The 26,076-nt window shown below is 34.9% G+C and overlaps 1 protein-coding gene across 3 annotated transcripts in view; it reads left to right on the forward strand.

Annotated features, from left to right (window-relative positions):
- Nucleotides 1-23,328, forward strand: part of LOC139501218 (solute carrier family 2, facilitated glucose transporter member 5-like) — a 41,279-nt gene extending 17,951 nt beyond the window's left edge. For all 3 annotated transcript variants that reach the window (XM_071290215.1, XM_071290217.1, XM_071290216.1), the window contains exons 3-12: nt 1,967-2,074; nt 2,634-2,929; nt 5,788-5,912; nt 7,647-7,787; nt 8,930-9,067; nt 10,500-10,687; nt 16,485-16,715; nt 18,615-18,690; nt 21,342-21,469; nt 23,081-23,328. In XM_071290215.1, coding sequence (XP_071146316.1) covers nt 1,967-2,074; nt 2,634-2,929; nt 5,788-5,912; nt 7,647-7,787; nt 8,930-9,067; nt 10,500-10,687; nt 16,485-16,715; nt 18,615-18,690; nt 21,342-21,469; nt 23,081-23,287 — 1,638 coding nt within the window. In that variant the 3' untranslated portion in view covers nt 23,288-23,328. The remainder of the gene's footprint in view (nt 1-1,966; nt 2,075-2,633; nt 2,930-5,787; nt 5,913-7,646; nt 7,788-8,929; nt 9,068-10,499; nt 10,688-16,484; nt 16,716-18,614; nt 18,691-21,341; nt 21,470-23,080) is intronic.
- The last annotated feature ends 2,748 nt before the right edge of the window (nt 23,329-26,076 follow it).

Here is a 26,076-nt window from a genome sequence, read left to right on the forward strand (position 1 = left end):
CAAGATATAACCATGAAGGAATTTAGTTTTTGTCAGAACTCATCACTATATCATAAACGTATACGTATATATATGCATACAGTTTCAAATATCAAGAACAAGCGTTCGATGTCGATAGTCTGTTCTCTAACTGTTCAGAGTTAGACATGTCACTTGTTCATTCTTGGAAGCCTTCATATTCCCCGTCTAACGATGGGAACTCTTTCTGATTGTGTTGACTATAAATGCTTGTATGGTAATTCTGTCGTTTATCTGTACAAGCGGTTGCATTTCCTCTCCTTTCCCAACAAACAAACTAACGAAACGCAACTAGTCTGATTTCTCTGGAGCTCATCCTCAATGGCTCTTATACGTCAGGAAACTTACATGTATACTAATAATGATTGTTTCATGAACAACGATGTATGAACGAACTATTATAAATTCGTCAATATCTGTAATGCATGACTAAAGTATAACTTTTATTACAACTACTGTATTACTTATTTGGATTAATGACGGCTATCATGTTCAACATTGCACAACTATTATCATAGAATTTAAAAAAAAATCCTCAAAAATCCTCAAAAGATATAATGCCTTAGCGTAAGATAATTAGTATTCTTTTCACAAAAAGTTCGTGTAAATGATTGTCAAATGAATTTAATTATGTAAGAATAAAATGTTAAAAAGAAACTAAAAAAAAATTATGCATGTTGTATGTTGTATTTTTTTGTCAATTAAAAACTTTAAAATTGCAATAGTTTTATTAGCATTTAAACACAGCCAGATTTGAATACAAGTTAAGAAATTCCGGTAAAGTCAATGATATCAAACAGATGTACAATGGTATATCAAATTGGGTAATATTGCATTTAGTTTTTATTAAAGATTAAAACTACTATTTTTTGCTTCATATTTGAATCTTTACGCCAATTGCCGCTAAGAAAGTAATCAAAAATTGTTTCCTTTTATTTTTATACACTTTCGGAATTACGAATCTGAATTTTATTTTCAATTAATTTACACAATTTAATTATTGTATCTTTATTCTCATCGTGTATTTAATCTTAGTGTATTAACATCATGACAGCATATACTCTAATCCTTTCTATTTATCCTTTCCAAATAACAACATTTATACCTGTGTACGCTTGAACTCACACCTGCGGCTAAATAGCTACAAGGTAAACGAATTGACCTCAAGCCGAGAAATATACAGTGACCTTTACAAAATAATATACACACTCTGCTCACACATTAGTTGCATTGAAATGATTATCAAAACAATAACGGTAAATAGAACTGAAATATTTTCAGTTCAATATCAGTAAAAATGTTCAATAAATATTTTATGAAAAAAATCTCAACAATAATTAATTAAATTTATTCAAAAACATTTACTAGAGATAATTTTATAGGAGTTTAATTCAATCAATACAAAACGGTATATATATGCATATTCACTTTCGTTCATTCTTATATTGTGGTTTATAACTTCGACCATTCGTCAGCTGTGCGCTTTTAATTACGTATATTGTCGATAAGCTATAAGAGTTAAACAGATTTTATTTTTTCCCAGAATTCAATAAATCGGGCTAATACGTCACGACCCACTCGAGAATTCAACCAAAAAAGTTACAAATACTTGATTTTCTCCGTTATTAGAAGGAATATAAATTTAAAACTTTACAAATGTGTTTTTTATGTTAACATGAACATAATTAGATGATAAGTAAAAAATCGCGGAATTTCCCTTTAAAGGCAGATATAAATGTAGATGATAGAGGACAGTGAGACAACAACCCAACAACAAAAGAGTCAATTTTAATTTTGAGTTCAATATATTATAGTCTGTTTTTATAAAATATGTATTGTTTTAATAAGTCGCTTAGAGTCTAGAAAAGTTCATTTGATTGTGAAAGTGATTATACATTCGTTTTAGACCATTATTCTCACGACCACAAAAAACCGTTATTCTTTTCAGAGGAAGGTGAAATACACAAGAACCCTTTTATTTAGTATATTTATCGCCGTTTTTGGAAATTCTTTCCTCTATGGATACAGCATCGGAGATGTCAACAATCCTGCCGGGGTGAGTGTACTTTAATATAAGTCAATTTCTTTTTTTGTTTGTTAAATAATTTGTTGAATATGCCACTGGTGGCAGTGGTTGTTAAAATAAGAAATTAAAAACTGGATTGACTAATACTACTTGGTTGATTATACAACAATGTAGTTGAAAATATTTGAGAAAAATATAGCCACTCTTTTCTGGCATGAATAAATTGCCCAAATAAACCAAAAGTAGACATTCAAGAAGTAGTGAAATTACTAAGTTGCATAGATCAAAAACAGCGGCTTTTTAGTCTCATATTACTTATAAAGCAAATCAAACCTGTGTTGAAAAGAGGGGAGAGAAACCAAGGGGACAGACATTCAAAACTCAGAAGTCGAAAAGAAATCTGACAACGTCATTGCAAATAACGAAAAGCGACAACAAAACGCTGAATTGAAACTTGTTTACTACTTATCAACATGAATAGGTTGTATTGGTTCTTCATTTTAACAAAAGAAACAGAAAAGAGGGGTTCGATCCATAGAATCCACACAGACCTTCTTTTAATTCATACATATGACTTTTACTTTTACAGGTAATGAGAGTTTTCTACGTTAAAGTTCTGTGGGAAAGGGCTGGCAAAATACCAAAAGACTGGGATGGAAGCGACATATCACCGGTAGTTGCACAAAATGGAACCGCCTCTACTACTACACTAGGGCCAGTATCTAATTCAACAAATACGTCAATGAGCTTATTAGAACAAATGAAGAAATATTCAGAAGAAGACGATTTTGTAGAGCTTTTATGGTCAATAACTGTTTCTATTTTTGTATTATTTGGAATGATCGGATCGTTTATGTCAGGAAAACTTGCAGAAAGACTTGGAAGGTATTATAAACATGACGTTATTGATTTGATAAGAAGCTTGGTTTTAATTAATTTATTGATTGCTTTTTTTTTTCTTCCACTATCAACACTTTTGGCTGGTTTTTGGCGGTCAGTCTTTATTGGCGGAGGAAGCTGGAGTGCTCGGAGAGAACCACAGAATTTCCAAAAGGAATGCTCACAATCCTAGCCAGTTCATATTGGAGTCGAATGCACCTGCCACGCACTATTTGAAGTACCAGTCTTCGAGTTAATAGGCTAGTGAAACAATTGTTGAAGTAGTCTTGTTAGACTGTTTAACGACACCCCCCCCCCTACTACATCATATAAAAAAGAAGATGTGGTATGATTGCCAATGAGACAACTATCCACAAAAGATCAAAATGACAGACATTAACAACTTTAGGTCACCGTACGGCCTTCAACAAGAGCAAAGCCCTTACCGCATCGTCAGCTACAAAAGGCCATGAAAAGACAATGTTAAACAAGTTTATTTGATAATTGGTATTTTGATCAATAATTATTTCAACAATATAAAGTTGACTTAGAATTATCATCGACCGACGATGTATTTTTTTTTCATTAAATATCAAGAGTACCAAGTTTTAAAAAGTTATAGACTAAGAGTTAAATCAAAAAAAGATAAAGTTGAATTATATGACAATGATAGAACTATAACCGTTGACGATGCAATGTTGTTTAGATGAGAATAACTATGTCACTATATGACTTTCAACATTATGCCGACACGGAGGTGCAAACAGTTTTACCCTTGTACTTACATCCCAAAATTAGTTGTCCTTCTCTGACTTTCGTTTGCCGCAACAAATTGTTATGAAACTTATACATGATGTATATGACTACAAAACACAGATCACCTTTGAATTTAGGTGGTGTCAAGTTTATGATAGAGCTAAGCACTTTTCAATGGAAAAAATGCTGAATTTTCGTTTCTGTCCTCTCAGTTTAGTTTGCCTCAACTAAATATTATGAATTTTATACACAATGCATATTAATACCACAAAACACCGTTCAAGTCTGAATTTTACACTTTTACAGTTCTAGAGCTTTTCACATGGAAAAAGTTGATAATTTTTTCGTTCCCGTTCTTTTACTTAAGTGTTCTGCAACCAAATGTTATGAAACTAATACACAATGCTTATTACTACAAAAGTCAGATCAGATACAAATGTGGGAAGCGTCACTTTTAACATTCTTGAGTTATATTCCTCTTTAACATCATATGCAAGCGGAGGCATCATCTGTGTACCACGGACAAATTCCCATTTATTTTGAGAATGAAAAGCTTTTGTAATTTCAGTTTGTAAAAGAAAAGCAAGTGGGTAAGAACCAAACCAGAAAAACTAAAACCACTTAAATCTATAATATAAGGAGATTATACATATACATTCTTATACTAATCCGTTATGAAAAGAATAAGATCTTTTTAGTACTCAGTATATTAAATGAACATCTACTCAGTACATCTGAGAAACAATATATAAATAACACATAACTAAGAGGGTGACAGAGCACATTGTTACCCCGAGAAAAAAACCCAACATATTCAACTGAAGCGAAGCCGAGGTCGACAATGTGTTTTTCGAGGGGTAACAAATTGATATATCACACTTTCAAATATACGTTACTTAATTTATTATTCTGAATGGTCTGTTATATTTCAAGTTCAGTGAAATAAACTGCACGACGTCTTGTACATAACAACCATCCGTATTTATTAAAGCGCACACTTGATCAAAAAGTAAAATCACAAAAATACTGAGATCGGAGAAAAATTCAAAACGAAAAGTCCCTATCAAATGGAAAACTTAAAAGTTCAAATACATCAAATGAATGGACAGCAACTGTTATATTCCTGACTTTGTACAGACATTTTTTTTTTATTTTGAAAAATGGTGTATAAAACCTGGTTTTATAGCTAGCTGAACCTTTCACTTGTACATGACAGTCGCTTTAAATTTTATTATATTGACAAAGACGTGTGAACAAAGCAAACAGATATAATAGGTAAAATGTCAACATACAACAGTCAACGTTGTGAAATAATCTTAATCATAATAAAAACAAACAAATATGCAAAAAAGAACATAGAGAAAGAACATAAGCAAACATTATATGTTCCTCTTGACTTATAAAACAAGTGACACAATGTCCTTTTAGCAAAATATACAAGCATCGAAATTTTAAGATACTTGCAGATTTTTTGAAAAGAATCATGACATTTTTAAAAAAACTTTAATTAATTTCTTAAGTTTCACATGCGATTGGTATTTATTCAATGTCAAATCAATGGGTCAACATGTATTTATTTAAAATTTGCTGAAATAGCTAATATATTCAGATTAATCAATCAACTCATCAAGACAAGTTTTGTGATTAAGCGTCCGGAAAAGTTACGACTTCAAATTTGGCCTAATAGAAGGTCTAGATGAAGAAGGGGGGGGGGGGATTCGATTTTTGTATTCTTTATATTTTTATGCCATTTTGCTCTATTCTTTTTCATTTTTGTCTATTTTTTTCTATTTTGTAAACACTCATTTACACCCTCCTAGAAGTTTAGCAATCAATAGACCTGATTGCAGTTTCGGAATCTTTGAAACTGAACATGAACTTTTGCATTGTTGTGTCAGATATTTATGACTTCTAAGTTTTACGGGAACGTCTCAAGATGAATAATATCAGACCCTTTAAACAGCGATAAAATATGTAAAAGGAAAACATCAGAACATAAACGCCAATCGAATAGATTAATTGATCGTTAGCTGCTCATCGTCCAGTGGCATATGTTATTTTTATATGGTTTGAGTTTGTTTGACGTACTTATATTTCTATATTTCCAGGCGAGGTGGTATGATGGCAATCACTTTCATCATGATGATAGCTGCAGTGATTGGTGGAATACCTATCGCGGCTCAATCATTTGAAGTTATCATAGTTCACAGGGCACTAGTAGGACTTCATAATGGTATTCAATAAATTCCTTTCTGAATTTTTGCCTTTCCGAATTTTTCCAAAAATATTGTCTATTTGATATGAAAAATACTACTTTTTGTGATAATGATCGATTCATTATATAAATAACACATAGCTGAGAGGGTGATAGAGCAGATGGTTACCCCGAGAAAAGATTGTCAACAGTGGCGAAGTTTATATTTATTATACTGAATCATTATCATTATAGTCTTTTACATATTAATTTTATAAAAAAAAAGTAATTTCTATGACGTCACGCACACGTACATAACAACGTTACGGGTATTAGAAACAAACAACAAAAGATGTTTTATTTTTTTATTTTGACAGTCAAATAATAAAATCTGAGCCACAACGTAGAACTTAAGCATTGTATTTAATTACTTGTTGCAATTCTATTTATTGTCCTTTAAATTATCGATTTTGATTGGTCTGGACGAGAGGGTACTAACATTCAAAAACATTGTCACCCGCTCAGCCGTGTGATAGATATAGATAATAACATGACATTTTTCATATCAGACCCCTGATCAGCAGCCCTAGGTCATACTTTTTTTGTTGGATACAAAAAAACTTTGTTATGTTTTACACAAAGAAACGTACCAGTGAGGTATATTTTCCGGAATTTGCCGAATGACGTCGAAATGTCATCCGATAACAAAAAAAGTATTAGGAATCAGGAAAATATATTATTAAAAAATGCAAAACAAATATAACAACAAACGCATTTCTTCAAAGTTTTAAAAATAGTTTTTGTCTGTATGTCTTCTGTTGAAGTATATGATAAAAAGAACATAACATGTCAATTTTCATATCAGATCCCTTATCAGCCCATGGCCAAAATCATGACCTAGGGCTGCTGGTAAGGGGTCTGATATGAAAAATGCCATGCTATAATTGTACCCCATGATAAAACGTATTTGTAAATATATTTATTCATTAAATTTGAAGAATTGCCTCAGCCGTGTGATATGAGTTTTGTTATCAACTGCTTCCAGTTTATATCAACTGCTTCCGTTTCATATCAACTGCTTCCGGTTATTAACGTGAAATATAATAATTTTCATTGGCGTTATTTACCATTCTATTTTTCAGTGAGTTGCACTACTTTTGCTCGTAGTTTTAATCGCGGAACTTGAACAAAATCAGTTGTTTATTTCTAAGAGAATCTACCATTTGCATAGTGGTCCATGCTTAAGTGCTGTCGTTATTCACCTACTAGAGGGTTTTTAACGACATTGTTTCCCCACAAGGGTCTCGCACCTTCAGTCCTGCATGTTTTACGCCTTTTTTTTGCGTTTTTGGCATTTATATGATTTCACCTTACGGCAATTAATGTAATCCAAAGTAACAAAAAAATATAAATATTGAAAAAACAAGAATAAAGTATAATTTAATAAAAAAAAAAAAATAATGAATAAATTGATAGATTGAATAATAAAAAAATATATTAGACTAAATAGAAAAAAACCCAAAGGAATGAATAAAATAAGATCGTTCTACTGAGTCAGAGAGCATTGAATCAACTAACTGTACACAGTCTCTATTGGTAAATTGTGTTATTATTTTGTTAACATGCAATATTTGTTTGTCGTTTAAATTTCGTCGATGAAAAAGTGAATTTTATATTTTTTTATGATTTTATTTTATGGAATTTTTATGATTTTTTATGGATTTTTTATGAATTTGATATGATTTTTTTATGGATTTTTTATGATATTTTTAGGTCTTAGTTTGAGTCTAAATGCATTATACTTAGCTGAAATTTCACCGAAGAAAATACGGGGAGCTGTTGGTACCTGTCAACAGTTATTCATCACAGTAGGAATCTTAACTTCCAACATCTTAGGTGTTAGTAAAGTATTTGGTAAGTATATCATCTTATACTTCATGTTTCCTTCTGAGTATCATATTCACTTTCCAATGTTTGGATTTCCTCGTGCGCCGTTACAAATTTTCTTGGGTGAACAAATCTTCATAACTTCCTAAGACACAGGAATATTGGTTAAACTAGATCGAAAGCGCCAAATATTCCCTAACCTAGGACAGTGCTGTAACAGTACAACATGAGAACAAACTATAAAAATCAGTTGAAAAGGGCTTATCTCATCAGATAGATGCAAATAAAAATACATCTAGCAAAAACACAAAGTGAACGTGGCCGGATAATTATAAATCCCCACAACAAAAGGACATCTAGTACTGATCGGAGAGTCTCATAGTTACTGACAGCTAGTTCATAGCCAATAACTACTTATAAAAAACTGATACATCTAAAACTAATATATCAATCAGGTCATGAAATGTTTTTTCTCGCTGTGTTGTAGACCCCTTGGTTGCCTCCGGCTGTTTTCTGCTTTGGTCGGGTTGTTGTCTCTTTGACAAATTTCCCATTTCCATTTTCAATTTTATTTATTAATTTTAAGACGTCATTAACAGTCTGAGAATAGCATTAACCTATTATTAATAAAATTAAAAAAAAAACAACCCACAAAAGTGAATAAACTTGAAAGTAGTTCATGCTTGAAGAAAAAACCTGGGTTTTTTTTAAGACAAAGAAAAGTGTTGATCGCGTAAGGCAAACTACGAGTTAAATTTAACTTAATAGTTAAACTCAAACGTGTAAATGGTGGAGTTGGACAAAGACATACATGCAGTAGCGAAAGCGAACAGAGAAATGTTTCAGATTCATTTAATTAAATCAGATTGAGCTGAACAAACTCTACCGGAAATGCCCTAATAATTCATGGATAGTAAGAGCCGAATTTCAATGACACAAGACTTTAGCAATTTCAATGACACAAGACTTTAGCAATTTCAATGACACAAGACTTTAGCAATTTCAATGACACAAGACTTTAGCAATTTCAATGACACAAGACTTTAGCAATTTCAATGACACAAGACTATTTTTAATCAGCACTATAACATAACCATATCACAATATTTACTTATCACTTACTTAATAGTTTTATGTCACATTATATGAATGGACTCCTTTTTTTGCAGGTACTGATACACTCTGGCCTGGTGTATTTATATTTAATGCTTTTCCTGCTATCGTTTGTCTAATTGGACTTCCATTCTGTCCTGAGAGTCCGAGGTATCTGTTGATAACAAAGGGGAAAGTAGAGGAGGCACGAACAGGTAGGTATGTGCTTTAATCCTTTATTCTTCATGCGGTTTATAACATTATCAATAGAATGTTTTAGTAGTTGTTTCATTAGACATGCCGAATGGGTTTTATTAATCATCTCTCGACTGTTTGGTGTCATTGTGAGTGCTAATAAGGGAATACTGCAAGTTAATCGCAAGATAAACATTAAATGGTACCGATGTCCAAGCACATGTTTGTAGTTTTTTTCAAGTTAATGACCTTGATCAGGTAATCTCGAAAAGATTAGAAATCCATCGAATAACTATTCCTAATTCTATAGTGCTGTACTTGTGTACTGTCGTATATTAATTTTTGGTGTTCATTGTTATTCTGCGGCTTATATGTTGAAATGTACTATTATTTTGTTTATTTATTTGTACCGGATTCCTGTCACGTGTTTTTGTCATTTTAGCAATATGTTTAACATTGCCATGTGAGTGGGATGATTGACTAGCAATAAAACCAGGCTTAACCCACCATTTTTTCTCAAAATGACCTGTACCGAGTCATGAATTTGGCAGTTGTTATCAAGTAGTCTGTTTCTTTGTATGTTGGTGTTTGTTTTTGTAACAGTTTAATGTTTCTGTTGTTCCGTTGTTTTCCCCTCAGTTTTGGTTTGTGACCCGGATTTGTTTCAGGTAAATCAGTTTAAGACATTTGAACAGCGGTATACTAGTACTTCTATTGTCTTTATTTACATTATTTTTTATTGTTGTTGTTTTCTCATGTGCATCCTACATGTATATCCGGGTCAATACCATGGTCTGTAAACTTGTTTTCTCTTCTTATCCTGTATTGATGTATTGATATCAAGAGTTAACAGAATAATGAAACGGGGGATGTGGTGGGCTGGGTTTCCAAAATATAGAAGACATATGTATGCCAAAATCTTTCTCGGTCTTAGATACATTTAATCGGGAAACAGCAGACAATCCATAATTATTATATGGTTTGATGAGGATGACATACTAGTTTTCGTATAATAATTGTAAACATCAAATAATTTTGTGTCCATATTGCTCTCTTCAAATATAAGAAAAACAAATTCTTGACATCCTGTTTTAAATGATGAGCAATGTATGCACAATTTGTCTTATTCTATGGCAATTTAACCCTTTCCGGACCCATTGTACAACCGTGTGGCTGCCGATGATCTCAGAAGATAATTGGATTAGTTTACGGATAATAACCTTTATCAGCTCACTGAATGTATTGGAATGGAGTTAATGAACTTGCCAACCTTGTGGAATATGGAAGGCACTCATGTGGATTTTCGTTTCCTAGATAGTTACTGATGGATAATCCAGTGGTACCAATGTAAGAATCTATATGACACTCTTAAAAAGTTCAAATAATACATACATCAATTGAGTAGATCATATATTTTTGTATTTTAGATACATATTAATAATTTTTTTACAGCAATGAAAAGATTGACAGGGTACAGCGATGTGGAAGATGAACTAGATGAGATGAAAGCAGAAGCAAGCAAACAAAAAAGTGTTAAATCATTTACCTTAAAACAACTGCTGGTAGCCCCAGAGTTACGGCTGCCTGTCATCATAGCATGTGCGCTACAAGCTGGACAACAAGCTTCCGGTATTAATGCTGTAGGTTGCGGATTTTATTTATTTGTTCCCTACCGACGAAATCTGATTCGAAGAGGACTATATGTTTGCACTATATCAAGGTTCGCAGTATCGTTGCCGTTCGGGACTATATGTTTGCCCTCCATCAAGGTTCGCAGAATCATTGTCGTTGGGGACTATATGTTTGCCCTCCAATAAGGTTCGCAGTATCATTGCCGTTGGGGACTATATGTTTACACTCCATCAAGGTTTGCAGTATCATTGTCGTTGGGGACTATATGTTTGCCCACCATCAAGGCTCGCAGTATCATTGTCGTTGGGGACTATATGTTTACACTCCATCAAGGTTCGCAGAATCATTGTCGTTGGGGACTATATGTTTGCCCTCCAATAAGGTTCGCAGTATCATTGCCGTTGGGGACTATATGTTTACACTCCATCAAGGTTCGCAGTATCATTGTCGTTGGGGACTATATGTTTGCCCTCCAACAAGGTTCGCAGAATCATTGTCGTTGGGGACTATATGTTTGCCCTCCAATAAGGTTCGCAGTATCGTTGCCGTTGGGGACTATATGTTTGCCCTCCATCAAGGTTCGCAGTATCATTGTCGTTGGGGACTATATGTTTGCCCTCCAACAAGGTTCGCAGTATCGTTGCCGTTTGGGACTATATGTTTGCATTCAATCAAAGTTCGCAGTATCGTTGCCGTTTGGGACTATATGTTTACACTCCATCAAGGTTCGCAGTATCATTGTCGTTGGGGACTATATGTTTGCCCTCCAATAAGGTTCGCAGTATCGTTGTCGTTGGGGACTATATGTTTGCCCTCCAACAAGGTTCGCAGTATCGTTGCCGTTTGGGACTATATGTTTACACTCCATCAAGGTTCGCAGTATCATTGTCGTTGGGGACTATATGTTTGCCCTCCAATCAAGGTTCGCAGTATCATTGCCGTTGGGGACTATATGTTTACACTCCATCAAGGTTCGCAGTATCATTGTCGTTGGGGACTATATGTTTGCCCTCCAACAAGGTTCGCAGAATCATTGTCGTTGGGGACTATATGTTTGCCCTCCAATAAGGTTCGCAGTATCGTTGCCGTTTGGGACTATATGTTTACACTCCATCAAGGTTCGCAGTATCATTGTCGTTGGGGACTATATGTTTGCCCTCCAATCAAGGTTCGCAGTATCATTGCCGTTGGGGACTATATGTTTACACTCCATCAAGGTTCGCAGTATCATTGTCGTTGGGGACTATATGTTTGCCCTCCAACAAGGTTCGCAGAATCATTGTCGTTGGGGACTATATGTTTGCCCTCCAATAAGGTTCGCAGTATCGTTGCCGTTGGGGACTATATGTTTGCCCTCCAATAAGGTTCGCAGTATCGTTGCCGTTGGGGACTATATGTTTGCCCTCCAATAAGGTTCGCAGTATCATTGTCGTTGGGGACTATATGTTTGCCCTCCAACAAGGTTCGCAGTATCGTTGCCGTTTGGGACTATATGTTTGCATTCAATCAAAGTTCGCAGTATCGTTGCCGTTTGGGACTATATGTTTGCATTCAATCAAAGTTCGCAGTATCGTTGCCGTTGGGGACTTTATGTTTGGATTCAATCAAAGTTCGCAGTATCGTTGCCGTTGGGGACTATATGTTAGCACTCTATCAAGGTTCGCAGTATCGTTGCCGTTGGGGACTATATGTTTGCCCTCCATCAAGGCTCGCAGTATCATTGTCGTTGGGGACTATATGTTTGCCTTCCATCAAGGTTCGCAGTATCATTGTCGTTGGGGACTATATATTTACACTCAATGAAGGTTCGCAGTATCGTTGCCGTTGGGGACTATATGTTTGCCCTCCAATCATGGTTCGCAGTATCATTGCCGTTGGGGACTATATGTTTACACTCCATCAAGGTTCGCAGTATCATTGTCGTTGGGGACTATATGTTTGCCCTCCAACAAGGTTCGCAGAATCATTGTCGTTGGGGACTATATGTTTGCCCTCCAATAAGGTTCGCAGTATCATTGCCGTTGGGGACTATATGTTTACACTCCATCAAGGTTTGCAGTATCATTGTCGTTGGGGACTATATGTTTGCCCTCCATCAAGGCTCGCAGTATCATTGTCGTTGGGGACTATATGTTTACACTCCATCAAGGTTCGCAGAATCATTGTCGTTGGGGACTATATGTTTGCCCTCCAATAAGGTTCGCAGTATCATTGCCGTTGGGGACTATATGTTTACACTCCATCAAGGTTCGCAGTATCATTGTCGTTGGGGACTATATGTTTGCCCTCCAACAAGGTTCGCAGAATCATTGTCGTTGGGGACTATATGTTTGCCCTCCAATAAGGTTCGCAGTATCGTTGCCGTTGGGGACTATATGTTTGCCCTCCATCAAGGTTCGCAGTATCATTGTCGTTGGGGACTATATGTTTGCCCTCCAACAAGGTTCGCAGTATCGTTGCCGTTTGGGACTATATGTTTGCATTCAATCAAAGTTCGCAGTATCGTTGCCGTTTGGGACTATATGTTTACACTCCATCAAGGTTCGCAGTATCATTGTCGTTGGGGACTATATGTTTGCCCTCCAATAAGGTTCGCAGTATCGTTGTCGTTGGGGACTATATGTTTGCCCTCCAACAAGGTTCGCAGTATCGTTGCCGTTTGGGACTATATGTTTACACTCCATCAAGGTTCGCAGTATCATTGTCGTTGGGGACTATATGTTTGCCCTCCAATCAAGGTTCGCAGTATCATTGCCGTTGGGGACTATATGTTTACACTCCATCAAGGTTCGCAGTATCATTGTCGTTGGGGACTATATGTTTGCCCTCCAACAAGGTTCGCAGAATCATTGTCGTTGGGGACTATATGTTTGCCCTCCAATAAGGTTCGCAGTATCGTTGCCGTTTGGGACTATATGTTTACACTCCATCAAGGTTCGCAGTATCATTGTCGTTGGGGACTATATGTTTGCCCTCCAATAAGGTTCGCAGTATCATTGTCGTTGGGGACTATATGTTTGCCCTCCAACAAGGTTCGCAGTATCGTTGCCGTTTGGGACTATATGTTTGCATTCAATCAAAGTTCGCAGTATCGTTGCCGTTTGGGACTATATGTTTGCATTCAATCAAAGTTCGCAGTATCGTTGCCGTTGGGGACTTTATGTTTGGATTCAATCAAAGTTCGCAGTATCGTTGCCGTTGGGGACTATATGTTAGCACTCTATCAAGGTTCGCAGTATCGTTGCCGTTGGGGACTATATGTTAGCACTCTATCAAGGTTCGCAGTATCGTTGCCGTTCGGGACTACTATGGATTCATTATTATGCGTTGGATACCAATTTTCGTGGGTTTCGTTGGTACAGGTTAACCACGAATTCAAATGTTCAACGAATAACATATTTCCAATAAGCTTTGTATACAGAGATTGGTAAAACCACGAAATCAAATATCCATGAATATGCAAGTTTTCAGCAATGCACGAAAATTGATACCCACGAAAAAAAATGAATCCACAGTATATGTTTGCCCTTCATCAAAGTTCGAAGTATCGTTGCCGTTGGGGACTATATGTTTGCCCTCCATCAAAGTTCGCAGTATCTTTGCCGTTGGGGTCTTTATAATTGCATTCCATCAAGGTTAGCAGTATCGTTGTCGTTGGGGACTATATGTTTACACTCAATCAAAGTTCGCAGTATCATTGTCGTTGGGGACTATATGTTTGCCCTCCATCAAGATTCGCAGTATCATTGTCGTTGGGGACTTTATGTTTACACTTAATCAAAGTTCGCAGTATCGTTGTCGTTGGGAACTATATGTTTACACTCCATCAAGGTTCGCAGTTTCATTGCCGTTGGGGACTATATGTTCACACTCCATCAAGGTTCGCAGTATCGTTGCCGTTGGGGACTATATGTTTGCCCTCCATCAAGGCTCGCAGTATCGTTGCCGTTTGGGACTATATGTTAGCACTCTATCAAGGTTCGCAGTATCGTTGCCTTTCGGGACTATATGTTTGCCCTCCATCAAAGTTAGCCGCATCGTTGCCGTTGGGGACTATATTTTTGCCCTCCATCAAAGTTCTCAGTATCGTTGACGTTGGGGTCTATATTATTGCACTCCATCAAGGTTCGCAGTTTCATTGCCGTTGGGGACTATATGTTCACACTCCATCAAGGTTCGCAGTATCGTTGCCGTTGGGGACTATATGTTTGCCCTCCATCAAGGCTCGCAGTATCATTGTCGTTGGGGACTATATGTTTGCCTTCCATCAAGGTTCGCAGTATCATTGTCGTTGGGGACTATATATTTACACTCAATGAAGGTTCGCAGTATCGTTGCCGTTGGGGACTATATGTTTGCCCTCCATCAAGGTTTTCAGTATCGTTGCCGTTTGGGACTATATGTTAGCACTCTATCAAGGTTCTCAGTATCGTTGCCTTTCGGGACTATATGTTTGCCCTCCATCAAAGTTCTCAGTATCGTTGACGTTGGGGTCTATATTATTGCACTCCATCAAGGTTCGCAGTATCGTTGTCGTTGGGGACTATATGTTTACACTCAATCAAAGTTCGCAGTATCGTTGCCGTTCGGGACTATATGTTTGCCCTCTATCAAAGTTCGCATTATCGTTGCCGTTGGGGACTATATGTTTGCATTCCATCAAAGTTCGCAGCATCGTTGCCGTTGGGGACTGACTATATGTTTGCACTCAATCAAAGTTCACAGTATCGTTGCCGTTGGACACTATATGTTTGCATTCCATCAAGGTTCGCAGTATCATTACCGTTTGGGACTAAATGTTTCTACTCAATCAAAGTTTGAAGTGTCGCTGCCGTTGGGGACTATATGTTTGCCCTCCATCAAGGTTTGCAGTATCGTTGCCGTTGGGGACTATATGTTTGCACTCAATCAAAGTTCACAGTATCGTTGCCGTTGGGGACTATGTTTACCCTCCATCAAAGTTCGCAGTATCGTTGCCGTTCGGGACTATATGTTTGCCCTCCATCAAAGTTCGCAGTATCGTTGCTGTTCGGGACTATATGTTTACCCTCCATCAAGGTTCGCAGTATCGTTGCTGTTCGGGACTATATGTTTGCACTCCATCATCGCATTATCGTTACCGTTCGAAATCAGTATTTTACAGAACCATGAAACAAGGGAATTTATTTTCGCTTAAACGATTTATAACCGTTGAACAGCGATAAACTTCTGTTGTACTTACTTGCACCATAACAACTTAAAGATAAAATATGCATTTTATTCCAAATTATTGACTTTTAAACGATAGGAGACTATGGTTGGTATTGCCTTAAGTATCAAGGATGTGGTGATGCAGTCAAACCTTCTTTACATATCATGTCTATTAAATGTTTACATTTCTTGTTTAGTCGCCATCTTTTTTTTTTCCGATGGCGTAATTGGTACCGATAATGTTAATGCTAGCTCCTCTTTTTAATGTAGAAATTCTATTGTTTCAAGGATGACCTTTATGTACAGGTTGTATGCCCCACTTAGAGGCATTGTATTGTTTGGAATGTGTGGTCGTTGGTTCGTCCGCTCGTCCATCTTCAGGTGAAAGTTTTTGGTCAAAGTGGTTTTTTGATGAAGTTAAGAGTCCAATCAACTTGAAATTTAGTACACATGATATGATCGTTCTAATTCTAATGCCAAATTATAGATTTTACCCCTAATTTCACAGTCCACTGAATATAGAAAACGATATTGCGAGTGGGGCATTATTTACTATGAACATATTCTTTTTTACTATGTTATGATATTTTATATGAAGTATACTTCTTTTTTTAGGTGATGTCTTATTCAAGTTTCATGTATAAAAACGCTGGTGTGCCAGCTCACACCGTAGAATGGGTTGTCTGTGGTACCAGTCTTATAAACATGCTAACAACAATCCCAGCCGTACCGTTGATGGAACGGCTAGGCCGGCGGCCTCTTTTGATATATCCTATGTCATGCATGTTGGTGTCGTTCATAGTTCTTACAATATTCCATAATTTACAATACGTAGATCATATGGAGGTGAGTTGTTTTTACCTATAATTGAGGGTCTTGTTAGGGTTTACAGAATAGATTGGTTAAAAAGTGCAAAATAAAGGGTAAAAAAGAATAAAAGAATATAGAAAAAAGGCCAAAAGAAGAAAGAATTTATTACATTTCCTCTACATAAGACGATTAAGACATAAGACATAACTCGAATAAAATAGTCGAATAAAACAACAACAAAAGTTCAAAGCAATGTACACCAAACATTTCATCTATGCATTGGGATTCAAAAACTTAGTGTTCCGAAATAATTTAAAATTTCATATCTAAAAACTTATAAAAAATTACAAACAAAACAAAAATATGTAATTTGTTTCGTCAGATGCGCTGCGCTCTTTGTCTAAAGGACACGGCAAGTAACATTATACCACTGCATGGATCAAGACCACTGATGCTTAACTATAAATCCTTTAAGTAACTATCTGTATACTTCTATGCACAAGGATGTGTGAGGAATTATAATCTATTTTGTCCTCTTGGAAGATCTGAAATGTCAGCTTCGTCTCTTTTCTGTAGTCTGTGCGTGATTTTAATCTTCACTTGGTAAATCGAGATGTTATCAAAATGTAATTATATTGCATCAGTGATTATAACATGAATTATAACAGCTTCAATTTATGTTCTAAATTGCAACATACTCGTTTAATTCTTTTTGCCAGAGTATTTTAACTAAACACATCATATGGGTTACTTATTGAGTTCCTCTAGAACATCTAAGGCCAAAACCAGTCTGATAATTAAGAAACAACTCGTTCTGATATACATATGACTTTATATTTCTGTAAATGTTAAATATATTTTATTTCGTTTGAAATTGGTGTTTTCCCGTTTGCTATTAGTGGTAATTATTTATAGATGGGAACTAGTATAACTAGTTCTGCAACAGTATGTACTATTTATAGAGTTTGATGTCGGGTGTATAATGCACGAGGAAAGTTTTGGCGGTTTCTACGGGTGGGATTTAATGGTACTATATAAAGTTTGGCATTTAAATGTAATATTATCGAAGGTGCTCGCAGTTGCGTCGAATTGAAGTTGGTCACATTGGTAAATTGACAGTTACTGCTTTGTTTATTACATACGTACAGCCGTTGGAGGTATTAACCAAGGAAAAAGAAAAGATGCGAATGAGAAACAATGTTATATGTCATGGATTCATATTTTAGTGGTTTGAATCGAAGAAATATGTAGAAGAAAGTAAAATAAAATATTGTATCGCAAGAGAAAATGATATGTTACTGCGAGCAACTAATCCTATATCTGTGTTTGTTTTGTTTATAGCCTATTGAATTTAGAGATTAAATACTTTAAATTCGGACGAGCAGGGCGAGGGAGAATTTAACTTTAAGTTAGTTCATCTCCATAAAAATTCACACTACTAAGCATGGAAAGTAATTTATATTTCTGTAAATGTTAACTTGAAGTTAGTTCATCTTTATAAAATTCATGTAAAGTTGAAGACCTGCTTCTCTGTACTTCATATGTTTAATCCTATGTGTCTTTCTATGTTGTGAAGTTACACTATTGTTTCAGGTTAAAGTGAAGGTTGGTATCTATTAAAACGTTTAAATCTGCTGCATTTGTTTGAACCTATCTTTAGCCAGGAATCGGATGTTCAGTAGTTGTCGTTTGTTGATGACGTTCATAAGTGTTTCACGTTTTTCGTTATTTATATATTATTAGATCGTTTTTCCCGTTTAATTGGTTTTACATTAGTTTTTTTGGGCCCTTTATAGCTTGCTGTTCGGTGTAAGAAAAGGCTCCGTGTCGAAGACCATACTATGACATATTTAATGGTTTACTTTTAAAAATTGTGACTTGGATGGAGAGTTTTCTCATTAGCACATTTGTTTATATCTATGTTCTTTATTTCAGTCGCATCATAATATATTTGCCATCATAGGCATCATAGCTATGCATACATATGTAATGGGATTTGCATTAGGACTAGGTATGTATTTGTATGTTCCTTTATCACACAATTGATATAACTAAGAATAGATCTATTGATTATATACCGATAACAGATATCTATATCCGTAGTAAATAGTAGAATAGCAAAAATACCGAGCTCTGATGAATATTTAAAACGGAAGGTCCTTAGTCAATTAGCAGAACCAAAAGCTCAAACACATCATATGAATGGATAACAACTATCATATTCTTGAATTGGTACAGGCATTTCATATGTAGAAAATTGTGGATTTAACCTGGTTTTCTAGCTTGATAAACCTCTCACTTATATGACAGTCGCATAAAGTTCCATTAATATATTGACAACCATGTGTGAACAAATCAAACTGACATAATACGTAAAAATGTCAAAAATAGAGGTTCAACAGTCAACATTGTGTTATAACCTGAATCACTATAGAAACAAAAATAGAGGTACAACAGTCAACAGTGTGTTATAACCTTAATCACTATAGACACAAAAATAGAGGTACAACAGTCAACAGTGTGTTATAACCTTAATCACTATAGACACAAACATAGAGGTACAACAGTCAACAGTGTGTTATAACCTTAATCACTATAGAAACAAAAATAGAGGTACAACAGTCAACAGTGTGTTATAACCTTAATCACTATAGACACAAACATAGAGGTACAACAGTCAACAGTGTGTTATAACCTTAATCACTATAGACACAAACATAGAGGTACAACAGTCAATAGTGTGTTATAACCTTAATCACTATAGACACAAATATAGAGGTACAACAGGCAATAGTGTGTTATAACATGAACCACTATAGAAACAAATATGTAACAAAGATACACAAGAGGCATATAAATAAAGCACATAAAAAAAATTAAAGACAAGAATACAGATGAGCATTAGTATTCAATTAAAGTGATGTTTCGGTGTACACTTTTCAAAATTATAACCATAGTAGTTGGGAGGAGGTATTTGAACAAATTTTCCTTTTATATATTAACTATTCTCCTGTTATTAGTCCCTTTATATTAATTTCTGAGACGTATATGAAGGTTTTCGTCCTAATAATTAAGTGTGAACCTTTTTTTTTTTAATCTTGCAAGAAACATTTCTGCTCTCTACCTATAAAAATACATGGATGAGTATTAGTAACATGATTTGTCATTTTATTGTTTTACTTTATATAATATAAAAAAAAAGATGTGGTATGATTGCCAATGATACATCTCTCGACAAGAGACCAAACTGACACAGAAATGAACCATTATAGGTCACCGTACGGCATTCAACAATGAGCAAAGCACAAACCTGTATAGTCAACTTTAAAAGGCCCCGAAGTGACAATGTAAACAATTCAAACGAGAAAACTAACGGCCTTATTTATGTATAAGTAAATTTTCGAAAGGGCATTTTTTTAAACCACGTTCTGTACTGATAAGGGTATTTGACTATCACTGATATTCATCAAAACAAAAACGGTTATCTCCCTTTGGTCATACTTGATGTGTAAAATTGTCAAAATACCAAACATGATTTGACAATATTTACTTAAATACAAGCGATAGCCTTTCGAAAAGTGCTAAATTCGACTCTTAGCTGATGAAAATGGAAAGAGCTCTCGCTTTGTAGATTAATTCATTTACTAGAATAGCCAAGTGCACCAATCAACAAATTTTACCACACACGTGAGGTCACACGTTATGAACTTATAGTATCGTTTAACGTTGTTGTTTACTCCAGAAGATTCGTCTATTTATAGATAAAAGTTACCTGTGTAAAATCTAATTGCTAAAATAGAGACGACAAATCCGATACTCTACGGGATTGAAGACCATTTACTTGGTTTGGATTGTTCTAACCAATCAATAAATTTTAATTATTCACGTCTCGTGATATCATCCAATCAGGTAGCAAGAAAAATTCACGCCCTTAGTGTCCATCGTTCAATTCTTAATCTCGACTCGAGAATAAGTGTAAAATACGGAGCTGTGTTTTAGTTCCAATAGATATAATATATGAAGATGTGAATATTTAATGACACAACTATCTAACAGAGTCAACATAAAGAGGATTCGAACAACTAGCTCACCGTACGACCAACAAAGTAAACAAAACCCATGACCTATAGTCAGATATAAAATGCACCGACAAGCAGCGACGACCACTGAATAACCATTTGAAAATGCCAGTACCAAGTCAGGAATATGACAGTTCTTGTCCATTCGTTTTTGATGCGTTTTGTTTTTTGTTTTTTGATTTTGCCATGTGATTATGGACTTTCCGAATTGATTTTCCTCTAAAGTTCAGTACTTTTGTGATTTTACTTTTTACATACGTGAACCCGAGACACATTACATATCGATCTATGGTAATCGTTGTTACTGAAAAGTAGTTTCAAGCCGTTAATAAAATATAGAAAATAAATCTTATTCCCACATACTCAATGCTGGGTCTTTCGTATACCAGTTGTAAAAATATTAAAGCATCTTACGAGCAAACTATTTTCTTTCCATCATTTCAGAGTCATAATACCTTTTAAATTACTAGTAATATATATCTATATATTTATTAATTTGAAAACTTAAAAAAATGTCTATTAAGGCAAAAAAAATTACTTAATCCTTGTCGTGTTATAATGATGTTTTATTGCATTGTTGCAGGTCCTATTCCATTTTTTGTTGTCGGGGAAATTTTCCGACAAGAACCCCGATCTGCTGCTATGAGCATTTCTCTATGTTTCAACTGGGTGTGTAACTTTATATTGATGCTTGTGTTTCGTTTTATGCAGGTAAGTGAATTTTAGATATACATGTACACTCTTGTTTTACATTTTTTCACGCGCAGTATAGTCTATTGCCGTTCATAAAACGAGCAGGATGATTATGCTCTCAAGTAATTTATGGTTGCTACCATAAGTTGTAGATTAAATTAACACAGATTTATATCAAGTATTTCCAATAATGTAAATCTAGATTTGTTTTAAGTTGAGCATGCTGCTTATCTTAATTAGCAAGCACCGCAGTGACTGTGCAATGTGCAATGATTTGTTAAACTAAATATGCACACATAGGAAATGCTTGTTATGTCTAAGACGGAATATAGTCACCATTTCTTAGTATTATAAGGGATTATCTTCTCTTTGTTTTTATCAATATAAAGAAACTATAAACAACTGTCATATAACTGGTAGGTGTAGCTAGCTGTAACTATAAACAACTGTCATATAACTGGTAGGTGTAGCTAGCTGTAAAACCAGGTTAAACCCACAAACTATAAACAACTGTCATATAACTGGTAGGTGTAGCTAGCTGTAAAACCAGGTTAAACCCACAAACTATAAACAACTGTCATATAACTGGTAGGTGTAGCTAGCTGTAAAACCAGGTTAAACCCACAAACTATAAACAACTGTCATATAACTGGTAGGTGTAGCTAGCTGTAAAACCAGGTTAAACCCACAAACTATAAACAACTGTCATATAACTGGTAGGTGTAGCTAGCTGTAAAACCAGGTTAAACCCACAAACTATAAACAACTGTCATATAACTGGTAGGTGTAGCTAGCTGTAAAACCAGGTTAAACCCACAAACTATAAACAACTGTCATATAACTGGTAGGTGTAGCTAGCTGTAAAACCAGGTTAAACAACTGTCATATAACTGGTAGGTGTAGCTAGCTGTAAAACCAGGTTAAACAACTGTCATATAACTGGTAGGTGTAGCTAGCTGTAAAACCAGGTTAAACCCACAAACTATAAACAACTGTCATATAACTGGTAGGTGTAGTTAGCTGTAAAACCAGGTTAAACCCACAAAATAAAACAGTCTATTGAACTGAGCACAGGGGACTCTTAAAATATTTACTTTTATTGTATATATTAATGATCTTGATGTTATTTTTTATTTTCATTTTGTTATGTTGTGTCACATACTATAAATATGTAGTTTTATGGTAATAAAGATTTGAATTGAATTGAATTGAATCAAATAATTGTAGTAATAAAAAGGTTAGTCCCACCATGTAACAAAGCAACAGGCCGATTTCTTCACATTTAGTTTAACCATTTATTATACATGTATGTCATCATGAAGTTGTACTTCGTTTTACTGTATCTTACTGCATCTGTTTATCATTAAATACTAGTATTATGTGTATTTATATTGTAGTTGAACTTTCTCTGTAAACTTGCATTTAGTTTTTAGAGAAGAAGGTATCTTCATTCGAGTGTCACTGATGAGTCTTGTGTAGACGAAACCCGCGTCTGGCGTAAATATAAAATTTTAAGCCTGCTATTTATGATGAGTTTATTTCCTATCTTTTGTCGAAACTATAATTCAGAATTTCTCCTTCAAACTTATTCTTTTCAATTTTTTTTATACGTTTTGTTTCTATTTTCAGAAAGGATTATCGGGATATGTTTATCTGCCGTTTTGTGCTGTTCTTTTGTTAACAATAATTTTCATAGTATTAGTTGTTCCCGAAACAAAAAATCGCACGTTTGATGACGTAGCAGCAGAGCTGTCACATGGATTTAGACTACTAAAACGAAAAGGAGGCTTACCGGAAAAGGAAGAGAACAGTGAACTTAAACCAATGACAAGCTGATAATCTGGAAAAATCGAAATAAATACAATTTTTCAAACTGATTTGTTAAATATTGGTTTAATATTATATTTAACATGGCCATTAAAGCGGGATGTTTGGCATGCCACAAAACCAGGTTCAACCCACCATTGTTTTCTTAAAAAAATGTCCTGTACCAAGTCAGTTCATTGTTATATTATAGTTCGTTACTGTGTGTGTTACATTTTAACGTTGTGTTTCTTTTGTGTCGTTTGTTTCCTCTTATATGTGAGTGTGAATTCACATAATTGTAAGACGTGTCACGGTACTTTTCTATCCCAAATTCAAGTATTTTGTTTTGATGTTATATTTGTTATTCTCGTCGGGTTTTGTCTAATGCTTAGTTCGTTTCAGTGTGTGTTACATTTTAATGTTGTGTCGTCATTCTCCTCATATTTAATGCGTTTCCGTCGGTTTTGGTTTGTGACCCGATTTTGTTTTGTTTTTTTCTATCGATTTATGAGTTTTGAACATCGGTATACTACTGTTGCCTTTATTTATACAATTTTAATCCCATCATCATGTTACTTATCAACAACTTTCTCAATTTCTAAGGCTGCATGCATAGGGAAATTAAGAACTTAATTTAATGACAGTTGTCCATTCGTATGATGTGTTTTATCATTTGATTTTGCCATTTGATTAGGTTTTGAATTTTCCTCGGAGTACAGTATTTTTGTGATTTTACTTTTAAATGCGTTCACGAATACACGTGAATACCTAAATCCGCTATAGTTATATAATCAAAAGCGACATAAAAACATTCCAAAATATGATCAGCTTCATAGAGAGGCGGGAACTCTTTCTTGATAATTTCTAAAATTATCAGCGCACAATGAAAAAGAAAACTTTATAAAACATGTTAGTACCGAAGCCATGGCTACTGAGTTAGTGATACTTTAAGGGACAAACATTCCAGTATTTGCATAGTTGGGTCGTTACCTCTGCTGGTTGACTCTCGGTCCCAACAAGACAAAACGTCCATTATATATAGACTATTTGTTATTTGCGTTTTGGTCAGGTCGTTGTCTCTTTGACATATTCCCAATTTCCATTCTCAATTTTATCTGAAAACAACTGCAATATTTCTGAAATGGTATAAGAAATTTAAAGAAGAAATGGTTAGTTGAACCTGGCTTTATGGCTAGCCAAACCTCTGAATTGTAATCAGATCCTGGAGTGTAATTCTGTTTAAATTTTGTCGAAATCTCCCGATTCACAAGTATTCGAGACCGCTTACCAGTCAATATTTTACGTTGAAGTGTACATATTTATGTTAATTTCTCATCACTTGGCGTCCGTCGTCGTCCGTCGTCGTCGTCAACTTTTTAAATTTTGAACTTCTTTTAGAGAACCACTGAATGGAATGGAACCAAATGTAGCATGAACGTTTCTTATGAGATGCTGACCAAGTATTGTTACTTTGTAGCCGATCCATCATCCAAGATTGCCGCCAGCGGGGGACTTAGTTACACATAGGAGCATACGGGAAATACATACAAATGTCTTCTTTAAGAGAACCATTAAATGGAATGAAACTAAACATAGCATGAATGTTCCTTATGAGGTATTGACCAAGTGTTGTTACTTTGTAGCCGATCGATCATTATTTAAGTATCTGTTAAGATTTTATCTTTTTTTTATATGATTTCAAAAACCCAAGTAGTCAGGTGAGCGGCATATGCTCTTGGGAGCCTCTAGTTTACTTTACACATAAAGAAAAGGATGATGGTGAAATAAACTTAATGAAATGACTACTTTTAGATAGAATAGATTTTCCTAGGAACATAGCTAAGATTTAACAATTAATGTGCAACCTAAAGAACCCAGAGAACGGAACTAGTCGACTCAGATGAAATAGGGAGCATGTAGATGTAAACATACTTTCTTTTTAAAGGTTGCATACTTAACTTATATACTTTAATGTTGTGTTCAATTAATATATTTTTTAACATCGGTATCAATCCGATATTTATACATTGGAATTTTAGAGATCCCAGTTCACAATCTTCGAACATAATCATTATAATTTTGCAATATAATCAGATACTTTCAACTGGTCATTATGACGAGAAGTATAAAGTGTAACACATCATTCAGATATTAAGGCAAAACCTCGATTAATGAAATGAATCTATACTATTAAACCAGAAGACCTCATTTTATGTGTGGCTTCTCTTCCTTCCACAATTAACCAATCATCATCATTCTGTTTCCTATGGGTACCATGGAAAGTCGCATGTGTCATCCTTGCTTATGAGAATTTAAATTAGGTTATTTTGAAAGAAAAATGAAAATAAAGGTGTCCGTCATCGGGCGGACTTTTAAGTCATAGTCAAGACTCCCGTTTCGGATTGATCACAAATAATTTTCATAGTTACTTATAGACAGCACAGTTACTTCGCGTTTTTCTGTATCCTACGATCATACATATACTATAAAGGAAATGTATTTGCTATTTATTTATATCAATTCCAAGTTTACTATCCGCAGTTGTCACTGATATTTATTATATAAGGAGACTCTTTGATGACTATATTGCCTAGGATAGTAGCCTTGGAAGGAATAGTAAATAGCAAATACACTTTATTTATAGTATATAGTGTATGTTCATAGTATACAGGAAAACAGAAAACAAACAATAACGGACTTTGGAAAAAGGGGAGGGCAAAGGATAATGTCCTGTCACCAAATACCTATGACTTTTTATACCTTTCCTGAAATTCTCCAGTCATAAAAGCAAAAACACTTTATTTATAGTATATGTATGT

Source organism: Mytilus edulis, chromosome 13, assembly GCF_963676685.1.
Source record: "Mytilus edulis chromosome 13, xbMytEdul2.2, whole genome shotgun sequence".
Lineage (NCBI taxonomy): Eukaryota > Metazoa > Mollusca > Bivalvia > Mytilida > Mytilidae > Mytilus > Mytilus edulis.